The sequence below is a fragment of the Panulirus ornatus genome, chromosome 69 (assembly GCF_036320965.1).
Source record: "Panulirus ornatus isolate Po-2019 chromosome 69, ASM3632096v1, whole genome shotgun sequence".
Classification (NCBI taxonomy): Eukaryota; Metazoa; Arthropoda; class Malacostraca; order Decapoda; family Palinuridae; genus Panulirus; species Panulirus ornatus.
The window spans coordinates 15,863,996-15,876,495 of NC_092292.1; the positions used below are offsets into that span (position 1 = coordinate 15,863,996).

A 12,500-nucleotide genomic window follows, 5' to 3' on the forward strand; every position below is an offset into this window, starting at 1 on the left:
AGGCTTAACTTCAGGTCATCATCATGAAGGTCAGGTCTTCCTTACCAGGTCATTACTAACCCCTTGGTCACCCCAGACCCCCAGATCTTAGCTTTCAGGTCACGACAACCCCCAGATCACGGCCTCCAGGTCACGACTAACCCCAGGTCTCGTTTCCCCAGGTCACGACTAACCCCAGGTCTCGTCTCCCCAGGTCACGACTAACTCCAGGTCTCGTCTCCCCAGGTCACGACTACGGGATGGACCTGGCAGCCTTGAACATCCAGCGGGGTCGTGATCATGGCCTTCCGTCGTACAACGTGTGGCGGGAGCAGTGTGGCCTCCACAGGTTCAGGAACTGGGGTCAGCTCCTCCAGGTCATGGATGACGACACCGTGGGTCGGCTGGCCGCGGTGTACAGGTCAGTGAGTCTGCAGGTCACTGCGTGCGCTCCACAGGTCAGGGTATGTCCTGGTGTGTGTGTGTGTGTGTGTGTGTGTGTGTGTGTGTGTGTGTGTGTGTGTGTGTGTGTCGAAGCCCTTGGGGGAAAAGGAGAAGGACGACCCCCCTGTCGAACCCACGATTGCTGTAGATTCGAAAGGAGAAGGACGAACCCCCTGTCGAACCCACGATTGCTGTAGATTCCAAGTCCAGGTACTGACAGACAGACACAGGCCGAGAGACAGACACAGACAGACAGACAGACAGACGGGTTAAGAGGAACGCCACTTGAAGCCATCCTGACCAAGAGTGTGGTCAGCTCAGGGGCGTAGAGCCTCGTAGAACGCCATGGCCCAGGAGGAGAAGACGAAAGCCAAATGCAGAACAGGAGATCAGCGATCAGAGATCACTCAGTGGTTCTGTGGGTTACGGACTCACTCAGTGGTTCTGTGAGTTACGGACTCACTCAATGGTTCTGTAGGTTACAGACTCACTCAGTGGTTCTGTGGGTTACGGACTCACTCAGTGGTTCTGTGGGTTACGGGCTCACTCAGTGGTTCTGTGGGTTACGGGCTCACTTAGTGGTTCTGTGGGTTACGGATTGCATGGTGGTTCACACACACACACGGGCCATCTTTCCGAAACTTTGGGATGGTTAATGAACCTTCGTAGTCTAATTAGTGTCATTATATAAGCAATTTAGAACGAGAGATGATGATGATGATGCTGGATGAATTTTCGAGTCGTGTATGTTAATGAAGGAGTGGACGATGTTGAGTTTTGTGGTTCTGTGTTGATGTGTCCCCCTGCTGTGTTGACCTGTAACAATTACTTCAAGATCATGATGACCTGTGGGGTGAGCTGTGATTGTGTATGTGACCTGTAGTGTGACCTGTCCTCCTACAGACACGTGGACGACATCGACCTCTTCCCCGGCGGGCTGGCGGAGAAGCCAGTAATTCGTGGGCTCGTTGGGCCTACTTTCGCCTGCATCCTAGGCCAGCAGTTCCTCAACCTCAGACGAGGTATGTGACCTGACCTCAGACGAGGGATGTGACCTGACCTCAGACGAGGGATGTGACCTGACCTCAGACGAGGGATGTGACCTGACCTCAGACGAGGGATGTGACCTGACCTCAGACGAGGGATGTGACCTTACCTCAGACGAGGGATGTGACCTGACCTCAGACGAGGGATGTGACCTGACCTCACCTCGTAGTCCTCCCGTAACCCCCAGAACCTCACAACCTACCATTAGTGTAATAATACCCATTACATCCATCTCTCCATCCTGTATTTTTGACCCACTACAGCAAGAATACAGGAAGCTCCTTTCAGATCACTGTGCTGTTATGAAGGGAACTCTTGTGATCAAGCCAGGCTGTTATTATCTGTAACTGGTAGTGAGGCCATAGCTATATTATTGTAGAAATTCCAGTAGGTATAGCTTATTATCTGTTATAGCTAATCTATAATGTCAGTATCATTCTCCACCAATAACTATATATATATATATATATATATATATATATATATATATATATATATATATATATATATATATATATATATATATATATATATTCCAATGAGTTCACGGGGAAAATGAAACGCGAAAAGTTCCCAAGTGCACTTTCGTGTAATAATCACATCATCAGGGGAGACACAAGAGAGAAATATAACAGTCAGTTGATATACATCAAAGAGACGAAGCTAGGACGCCATTTGGTAAACATGTGATTGTCCAAAACATGACCAATATATATATATATATATATATATATATATATATATATATATATATATATATATATAGACCTGACCCTCCTGCAGGTGATCGCTTCTGGTTCGAAAACGGGGGTCAGGTCTCCTCGCTGAAGCCCGACCAGTTACGAGAGGTGCGGAAGGTGACGTTAGCCCGGGTCCTTTGCGACAACCTGGATGACGTAGACGGACTCCAGCCCAACGTCTTCAGGCCCTCGACAGAAAACGGAAGGTCAGTCTCTCACTGTCTACAATTCGACAGAAAACGGGAGGGTCGTTGCTGGGCATAGCTATTAGAAAACGAGGTAGGGGTTTTGTATGTATAGGCATTAGAAAATGGAGGTTCAGCCTCGGCTTCATTGGAAATGGGAAGTCAGTCCCCCATTCATAGACCAACAGAAAACAGGGAGTCTAACTGTTTTTAGGCCCAACAGAAAATGGAGATCAGTTGCCCAGTGCTTAAACCCAAAACTCCCATTTTCGTAGAAATTCTCCCATTCGTAAATCGTAAAAAAAAAAATGCAAGTCCCATATCATTTATGTCACATATTTATGAACACACAGTGCTTACCACACAACCAGCCCCAGACACCACCACAATACAACCACTTCGCCACACAACCAGCCCCAAACACCACCACAACACGACACCCTCCCCGCCACACAACCACCCCTCCGACACCACCACAATACGACACCCTCCTCGCCACACAACACCCCCGACACCACCACAATACGACACCCTCCTCGCCACACAACCAGCCCTCCGACACCACCACAATACGACACCTCCTCGCCACACAACCACCCTCCGACACCACCACAATACGACACCTCGCCACACAACCACCCTCCGACACCACCACAATACGACACCCTCCTCGCCACACAACCAGCCCTCCGACTCCACCACACGTAGCACAACAAATTACCCTTCAAAATTCTTCCTTTTCTGCCTGGTATAAACCCATCTTGAGTCGATTACCATTTGGATTATATTATATCTGTGCATATGAAAGCAAAGAGATAATGTACGTATGTACTAGCTACATATACCTTGACATATGAGCAGCAGCAGGCGGCACACCATACACGCCCCTGTAGCTCACCCAAAACTCCTGAGGAACCAAACTGTCGCCCGCAGGAACGCCAAGAGGTCTTGCTTTGGCGAGGAGATCCCCTCCTTAAATCTGACCGCCTGGAGGGAACGCGTCGACCCGGGACTCCAGTACTCCGCCGGGCTCAACGTGTCGTACATCACCACGAGCGACCACGACAGGTGAGAGAGAGGGAGAGGGAGAGAGAGAGAGAGACAGTGACCTGTGTGTGTGTGTGTGGGAGGGGGGAAGAAGATGCGTCCTTTTGTGTTCAGGAGCCTGAAATGAGTAAGTGTAATCACTTGCGTCTTCTTCATTGTCTATAATCGGATTAATGCCTGGAAAATTTGGGGACGGCTTTGACAATAATGAAGGCGCCGTCCCTTGTTCGCCCGAAGCTTTCATCGCTCGTCGTATTCTTCGCTGAGGTTTTTCAGTCCCGGGAGTCAACTTCCCTGGCTTCCGTTCGCTCATTGTTACTCGCTTTGTTCTTTGTAGACTGGCGGTATTATTCGGCTTCCCTTAAAATCGCAAATCGTGTCTAAACCACATTGTATAATTGGTTTTTATAACTGGTGGTTCCCCGTTAGCTTGTTAGAAATTGAAGTGGTGAGGCGATTTTCTTGTTAAAGTTTATTGATTTTTTTTTTTAATATGTATATAACAGAAGCGAAAGATGTTTACGATAGATAATGTTTTGTAAAACAGGTTCGACATCCTTCGGTTCTCTCGTGACTACCTGTTTGTGGTTCGTTGGTACAAGAGATCTTTAGTGTGTGTGTGTGTGTGTGTGTGTGTGTGTGTGTGTGGGATACAGGGAGAGAGAGAGAGTTGTTACCCTTGTGTTGCCCCGTCTTATATGTTTACCTTGTGCTCTAGGAGTCCCTTATCTCTTGATAAACCCCCCCTACCACTTGCAGCGCCTAGTAAGTCGGCCACGGCCACCGGGCGGGACCATACGTCAAAGCCCAATGAAGAACAGCTGGGTTGGCTGTGAGACGATGAAATGGTCTGTCCGGGATTCGAACCTGAGACGTTAGTGGGCTGCGACCACTCACCCCAACGCCCCAAAAGGCTCCATACGTATGTATGTGTATATGTGTGAATTACTCTAGCACAGGGACAGAAATAGCCGTCTATACCTGCTATATGTCACCTCCAGCCCCAACCACTTGCCTCCTCTCCCCCACACAGCGACCTTTCCAACGTGTATGAGGCAGAGGAGGACCTTTCGGGTCTATCTGAAGACGAGCTCTTCTTCCTCGACGAGGAAGACTACTTCGGGGACTTGGACGACACCCACCTTCAGGAGGCGTTCTCCACCGAGCTCCCCAGGCCCTTCCAGGAGCCGGACGACAAGAGCAGCAAGGAGGGCCTAGAGGACGAGGGTCCGTCGGGAGGGACCCTGGGGCACGCTACTGCCGCAGGAGGGTCCCCAAGTCTGGCCCAGTTCACGCAGCACAACTTCAACAACGTCATACAACAGGCGTACTCCAACACCCTCTTCTACGGTCGTAGTCGGGGTGGGAACTGACCACCGGTTGGGGCTCTGTTGTTGGCGCTGTGAAGGAGGAGGATTCACTCTTCCAACCCCCCCTCCAACACCACCTCAGAAAATAGGATTACCCCCAACACTCTCCAACAACACCTCAGAGAAGAGAACAACCCCTCAACACTCTCCAACAACACCTCAGAGAAGAGGATTATCCTCACATCCTCTCCAACAACACCTTGCAAAAGAAGATTCACCCTCCAACACTCCAACAACACCACAGAAGATTCACCCCCTCCCCCCTCACAAAATCCTCCCGAGAGTGAAAAATCCCCGACACAATAAACCCACCATTGCCTCGCCTCTGGTTCATAACTAGCCGGGAGGTTGGGGGCGGAGGGGAGGTAAATAATAAGTGAAAGAAAAACGGTAGATGTGAATAGCGCCTTCTTCAGTGGATGGTACCCCGAGCTATTAATTAGACCAGATGTCTTCTATTTTCTGGCGCGGGGAAAAGTTGAGTTTGAGCCCCGCCTGCCCCTCTTGTTTATACCTCTCTCGTTTTCTTTCAAGCTGTGTGTGTGTGTGTGTGTGTGTGTGTGTTGTTGTTGGGAGTGAGAGAATGATGCTCCGCCATTTCGCATTGGTCTTCGCTTACGTCTGTAACTCTGTGGCTTATTTAACATCTGTTCTATTTAAGAAGTGTTCTTGTTCACGCCTGGTCTGTAGAGACTTGTACGTCCGTTTTCTTTTTACACATCTCTTATTTACGTCTGTTTTACAGCCGTCCCTCGTGATTGGCTGTTCTTGTTTACAGAGACAGACACTGACGAGGATGCACTGACAATGACTGACAGACAGACACTGGCATTTGCAGACACTGACAGTGACAGACAGACACTAGTAAGACACTGACAGTGACAGACAGACACTAATAAGACACTGACAGTGACAGACAGTCATTAATAATTCACTGACAGTGACGTGACAGACATTAATGATTCACTGACAGTGACGTGACAGACAGACACTAATAAGACACAGACAGTGACAGACAGACACTGTCAGACACAAGTAATTGCGAGGTTGCGCCAGGGAACAGACGAAAAAAAAGGCCACATCTGCTTACATCCATTCTCTAGCTGTCATGTGTAATGTACCGAAACTACAGCTCCCTATCCCACATCCAGGCCCCCACAGACCTTTCCATGGTTTACCCCGGACGTTGCACATGCCCTTTTTTACAGTCCACTGACAGCATGTCGATCCCCTGTATACCACATCGCTCCAGTTCACTCTCCCTCCCGTGCACGCCTTTCACCCTCCTGCATGTACAGACCCCGCCCGCTGAAGACCTTTTTCACCCCATACTGAAATAAAGATTTTATATCATAAAGGGCTGTGGCTGAAGTGTTCTTCTAGTGCAGATCCGTTCCTTTAGGTGTCATGTGTTGGGTAATTCCTTAAGTAAAAACTGTTGTGTAAAGTGTTGATACTTTGAGAGTACCTTCGGCAGCTTGAGATGAAAAGGTGCCCCACTCTGTCCTTCCTTATTTTTCGTGACCGTCTTCCACCTTTCTAAGTTCACTTTGGGTGGTTGGCCTCTCTTTTTAAGGAGAGAGAGAGAGAGAGAGAGAGAGAGAGAGAGAGAGAGAGAGAGAGAGAGAGAGTTCCCTCATATATATGTATTATTTATGTTGTTATTGTTTTATCAAAGATTATATAATAATTTATCGGATTTTTTCCCTATTTATTGTTCTTGTACCTATATATATATATATATATATATATATATATATATATATATATATATATATATATATATATATATAATTTTTAAGGTGATCAAATGTCTATGATGAATGCTCAGGGTCTGTTTGATTCCGACATGGTGATATTGGCTTCGGATTCCAGATATGAACATAGATCTGGTAGAACCCATTTTGGAAGCGGTGAATATTCTGAATCTTCATTCTTCAGGTACATGTAGAATCTTTGAAGTGTGATGAGACCACAGTCTAGATATACGAATGAATATTCACGAAGTCATATTTTTTTAATGCATTCGGATCAGACAGAAATGTAAACAAATAATACTTGAGATTGTTTAACGGATTTCAGATTTGTCTGAATCGAGCAGACCCAGTGGCATCATATATATATATATATATATATATATATATATATATATATATATATATATATATATATATATATATATATCACATTTATTAAAGTGCTGGTCACTTTCACATGTTTTTCCATATCCCAAACCATGCTTTACATACCCAAGACCCAGATGTACTGTAGTCGTATTACATTTCATGACTTGTTACACTTGTACCAATAACTTCTCGACCCTCTGGCCACGATAGATGTGGAAACGAGTCGATAGTGGCTCGTCACCTCGGAATGGTTGGTATGCCTGTGTGTGTGTGTGTGTGATGGCGCCATAACACTGGTGTATATAGGATGCATTTCGGTATATTAATCACTTATGCTTGAACAGTGTTGAAGTATAACCCTTGGAACCTGAGTGTATATTATCAGTATTGACATGTGTGTAATTCATCGTATACTGAGAACGGATGACGTCATGTATAGATGAGCAACGACAGAGAGGCGAGTTGCCAAATGCGGATATAATGAACAGGTAGACTTGAGGCTTCAATGAAGCAAACGCTGTAAACGATCACGTTTCGAACCTAATGTTGAACATAGAGCCATTCATTATGCTACGGTTACATAACCGATATATTCCTCTGACGCCATTGATATATTTATATGGGTTATATACATTACCGAGGTGAAGCGACAGTGCCCTGTGTAATAATGAGCCACTGGCACCTCACCCAGAGGGCGGGAACGCAGGGCTACCACCCGCTGCCACACAGGCAGAGGAGTTTTTTTTTTTTTCCCAAATCCTTCGTCCGTATCTCAGAATGCATGGTGCTTACAGAGGTCAAGGAGTTTTTGGTGCGAGTGTATAGTTGGGAATCGATTTCTTGTTGTTCTGAGCTTATAAGGTGTTTGAATAAATGCATTATATAATATTACCTTTAATGATGGTCTATATTTCAATAGTTTTTTATTATTTCTATTTTACAGCAATGGTTCGTTAGTACTGAATGATTGGTGTTCGTTCATGACGTAGCATTGAATGAGGTCATTCGTTATATCTTTATAACGAATCTTGGGATGATATCGTGGACGAGAATACATACAAAGGATACAGTATAAAGTGAATTCAACAAAATGTGTTCGCTGTATTATGTATTAACACAACGAGGATGGGGGAAAAAATTACAGGTACTGTATTGGAAATTACAGATTACCTCTTCTTCAAAGATGTAGTTTGGGATGCAAGAAAGTGACACACGTTGGTTATAATGCTGGCCCCATGGGCGAAAGTCCACACACTTCTGTCCGTCCTTTGGCCCATGTGGGTTGCTCTGTGACCCGGTTCTGTGCGTGTGTGTGTGTGTGTGTATAAATGTGTGGCTTAGCACTCTCTTCTGTTACCGACCTGGAGATGTGTATGTGTGTGTGTGTGCGAGTTCGTCCGTCTGTGTATCCCTGTTGTCACATGCCAGATTTGGTATATAGATAGATAAGAGAGAGAGAGAGAGAGAGAGAGAGAGAGAGAGAGAGAGAGAGAGAGAGAGAGAGAGAGAGAGAGAATGTAGCGCTTTGGGGTCTTCAAGAGAAAGTGATTATTACCGCATTTTTTTTTCATTATTCTTTCCCAATTAATCACGACTGAGACACTAATTACATGCTCGCTGAATAATTGCTAATTACATGTGAACTGCTGAATTGCTGGTTTGTCGTAATTCTTCCATGCAGAGATGTGAGAATTGATTTGATTAGCGACGTGAAGTGATACACACACACGCATATTATATATATATATATATATATATATATATATATATATATATATATATATATATATATATATATATATATATGTATATATTCTACACTTGATCGCCGTTTTCCGCGTCAGCAAGGTAGCGCCAGAAAACAGACGAAGAATGGCCCACCCACTCATATACACATACATATACTTAAAAGCCCATACACGCACATACATATATATATATACATATCAACATGTACACTTATACATATACGTGCAAAGACATATAATTATAATTGCACATGTACATATTCCTACTTGCTTGCCTTCATCCATTCCTGGCGCTACCCCACCCCAAAGGAAACAGCATTTGCTAACCCTACTTCAGTGAGGTAGCGCCAGGAAAATGGACAGAAAAGGCCACCTTCGTTCACACACGTGTGTGTGTGTGTGTGTGTGTGTGTGTGTGTGTGTGTGTGTGTGTGTGTGTGTGTGTGTTTTCTGTTGTACTGCGATTACCAACATGATAAAGAGATGTGACTTTGATAATTCGCCATGAATAACCCACATGGTGTTCACCTCTGGGAACCTCACGGCTCGCATGTGATAGGAGAACTTCCCTACGAGCCTTCACAGGTACGTGTCGTGGCCCATCGAGTAAGCACGGAGAAGTCATCGGTTCGAATCCTCCTCCTCCCCCCCTCGGGCGCGGGCGCGCTAGGAGCCGTGAGTCACTGGGAGGGAACAACCACCCGGTTGCATCACGCTGCGGAAGACTGAGGTCTGGTTTAAGGCTGTCGTGGGACGGGAGGTGGCGTGTGGGGGTGTGGTGGAGGGGTAGCAGGAGGAGGAGGAGGAGGAGGAGGATATGTGTGGGTTATCCTGTGTGTGTGTGTGTGTGTGTGTGTGGGATGCGGGAAGGGGGTGGGGAAGGAGGAGGAGGAGGAGGAGGATATGTGTGGGTTATTCTGTGTGTGTGTCTGTGTGTGTGTGGGGTGGGGGAAGTGGGTGGGGAAGGACCTGTAGGTAGGTGAGGGAGCTGGTGGTGGCTCAGGGGGGTGAGGGTCCTGCTCCTCCTCCTCCTGCAGGTATGGGCCATACAAGAAGACGAGAGAGAGAGAGAGAGAGAGAGAGAGAGAGAGAGAGAGAGAGAGAGAGAGAGAGAGAGAGAGAGAGAGAGATGACTCGTGTAAATGGCAGAGATAGAGACGACTATGGTGGCGGAGTGCGCATGCGTGCGGGTGTGCCAGCCAGCCAGCCAGCCAGCTAGCTAGCACGCACACTCACACACACACACACACACACACACACATGAACGGGTGGGTCGTCCGTGAACTCGACGTCTGACCCTCACTACGGCTCAGACCTCCACCTTGGCTAGAGTGTGTGGCGGCCGCTGGTTGACGACTCCCAGGTCCTTGTGGGTCGTCCGAGGGTGGTGGTTTTATTCGAGCGGAACGCCGGGGGGTTTTCTTCGGGGGGGTTTCCGGGGGGGAAGGAGGTTTGATGGCCGTCCGCGGTACGAGGATGACGTGGCCTCATCGACAAATACCTGGGTTCGAGAACCGTCGCCTCTAGTTAGTCAGACCCTAACCTGGATGTAGAGCGGGGTATATTGTCCCTCCCTCTCTCACTCTCTCTCTCTCTCTCGCACACATACACACCCACCCACCCACACACACACACCCGCGCGCCGTCTTCCTCGCGAACGGGCGCCCTCGATCCGACCCTCTTACTCCTCCTTCTGTGGCTGCCTCTACAGTGATTCGTATGACTAGAAAAAAGAAAATGACGACCAAAGAATTATAAACCAATGCCCTCCAGAGTCGTCTTGCAATGACGGGAGAAATGTCCCCCTTCGAAATGGTGTCAACCCCGTCAACACGGTGGACCACGGGACAATAAGATCAGCATATTTCCCCCTCCACCACCACCACCTCAACGCTAACTTGAACATTAACATCGGAAGGTAAGTTCATATTACTCCTGTTGAACGTTTCTGGTATTAATTTAGTTTTGTGGGTAGGAGGAGAACCCCCTCCTCCCCAGCCCACATAGGGACCAGTGTATCACGAGAACAATGTTTTACGGTTGGGCGGCACCGCAGGTGTTTTCCCAGGTTGGGACACCCAGTCGGCAGCTGTGCGAACACCTGCCGGATATTCAGGTGGCGTTCGCCCTCTCCCCACACCCCTGATGCTGGCTGGGAAGCCACAGGGTCGAAGTGCCAAGGGTGGGTTTTACCTGGGTCTCATTTGAACCCCGTGGGGAGTGAGGGAGTCCTCACTCCCCTCCCGTAGGAGGCTGCTGATCTAGGGGGGTCGTGATTTTGAGTTAGGGTCCTGCGGTGTGGGTCGACCCACATATGTGGCTACAGATCCACATCGCAGAGCCACCCAGTGGCGTCTCCGCACACCTTACGCCACACGAGACCACGAAATTAATACGGGGAACACCATGTCGTCGTCCCGAGACTATTTTCTGAAGGTTCTCAGTCTAAGAGTTCTGGGGGTTGTGTCCAAAGGTTCTGTTGGGGGAGTGGACGCGGTGCTGGCTAGAGTTGGGGCGGGGGGGGAGACATAGTTGCGTGGGGGAGTAGTTAGGGGGGAAGGTTGTGTGTGTGGGAGGGGGGGGTAGAAATGGTGCTTTGGGGAGAGGGGAATAGACAGAGTGGGGGGTGGGGGGAGAGAGAGAGGATCTTACAACACAATGTCATTTGTTAAACCCACCTTCCAATTTATTTCCCCCGCGTGTGTTGTATGACAGTGGTCCACACACACACACACACACACACGAAACGTCACACGTAACAAAAGAAATGGTGTAGGTTACGTTAAGGGGAGTGCGGGGTGTGTTAGCCACCCACCTCTCTCTCTCTCTCTCTCTCTCTCTCTCTCTCTCTCTCTCTCTCTCTCTCTCTCTCTCTCTCTCTGATTTTTCAGGGCTTCTGAAGGCGGTCTTCTTGACCCTCTCTTGTGGGCCAGCTTCCAGAAAACCCTCAGGTCTTCAAGGTAATAGTTGGACCAATTAGACCATCCCTCTACACACACACACACACACACACACACACACACACACACACACACACACACACGCATACACCATCATCATCATCTCTTCTTACCATTACCAGCCTCTATACTACAATTACTTTAGAGCCGCCACAGCTACTTTACCTACTTAAACAACTACTTTAGACTACTTAAGTACTAAGGTGGACGGGCTCTATAAACTTTAGTATATATCTAGTTATTTCTAGTTTTTTTTTTTCTAGGCAAGGAGGAAGTCTGTCCCCTGAGATGGGATACGGAACACTGATCTAGTTCACTGGTGATCTGACGTGGCTGTGTGTCTGTCTGTGTTAGGATCTGTTCTGTGTCTCTTAGAATCGATTCTGTGTTCATCAGAACCTGTTGTTTGTCTGTTAGGACCTTGTGGGTGTCTGTTGGGATATAGTGTGTCTGTTAAGGTCTGCTGTGTGTCTGCTGCAACCTGCTGTGTGTCTTTGAGGGCCTGCTGTGTTTCTTAGAACCTGCTGTCTGTCTTTTAGGACCTGCTTCTGTCTGTCTGTTAGGACCTGCTTCTGTCTTTCTGTTAGGACCTGCTGTCTGCCTGTTAGGACCTGCTTCTGTTTGTCTGTCTGTTATAACCTGCTGTCTGTCTGTTAGGACCTGCTTCTGTCTGTCTGTTAGAACCTGCTGTCTGCCTATTAGGACCTGCTTCTGTCTGTTAGGACCTGCTTCTGTCTGTCTGTCTGCCTGTTAGAACCTGCTGTCTGCCTGTTAGGACCTGCTGTCTGCCTGTTAGGACCTGCTTCTGTCTGTTAGGACCTGCTTCTGTCTGTTTGTCTGTTAGAACCTGCTGT

General features: G+C 47.7%; 2 protein-coding genes across 2 annotated transcripts in view; both read left to right on the plus strand.

Annotated features, from left to right (window-relative positions):
* The window catches only part of LOC139747600 (salivary peroxidase/catechol oxidase-like), a 53,439-nt gene extending 46,518 nt beyond the window's left edge, over positions 1–6,921 (plus strand). Inside the window, 5 exon segments of the mRNA XM_071660073.1 lie at positions 226–400; positions 1,327–1,445; positions 2,254–2,416; positions 3,329–3,463; positions 4,476–6,921. Of these exon segments, the coding sequence (XP_071516174.1) occupies positions 226–400; positions 1,327–1,445; positions 2,254–2,416; positions 3,329–3,463; positions 4,476–4,815 (932 nt within the window). The 3' untranslated portion in view covers positions 4,816–6,921.
* A 2,849-nt stretch (positions 6,922–9,770) lies between these two features.
* The window catches only part of LOC139747596 (uncharacterized), a 78,699-nt gene continuing 75,969 nt past the window's right edge, over positions 9,771–12,500 (plus strand). Inside the window, exon 1 of the mRNA XM_071660064.1 lies at positions 9,771–10,604. The gene's annotated coding sequence lies outside the window, so the exon portion shown is untranslated. The remainder of the gene's footprint in view (positions 10,605–12,500) is intronic.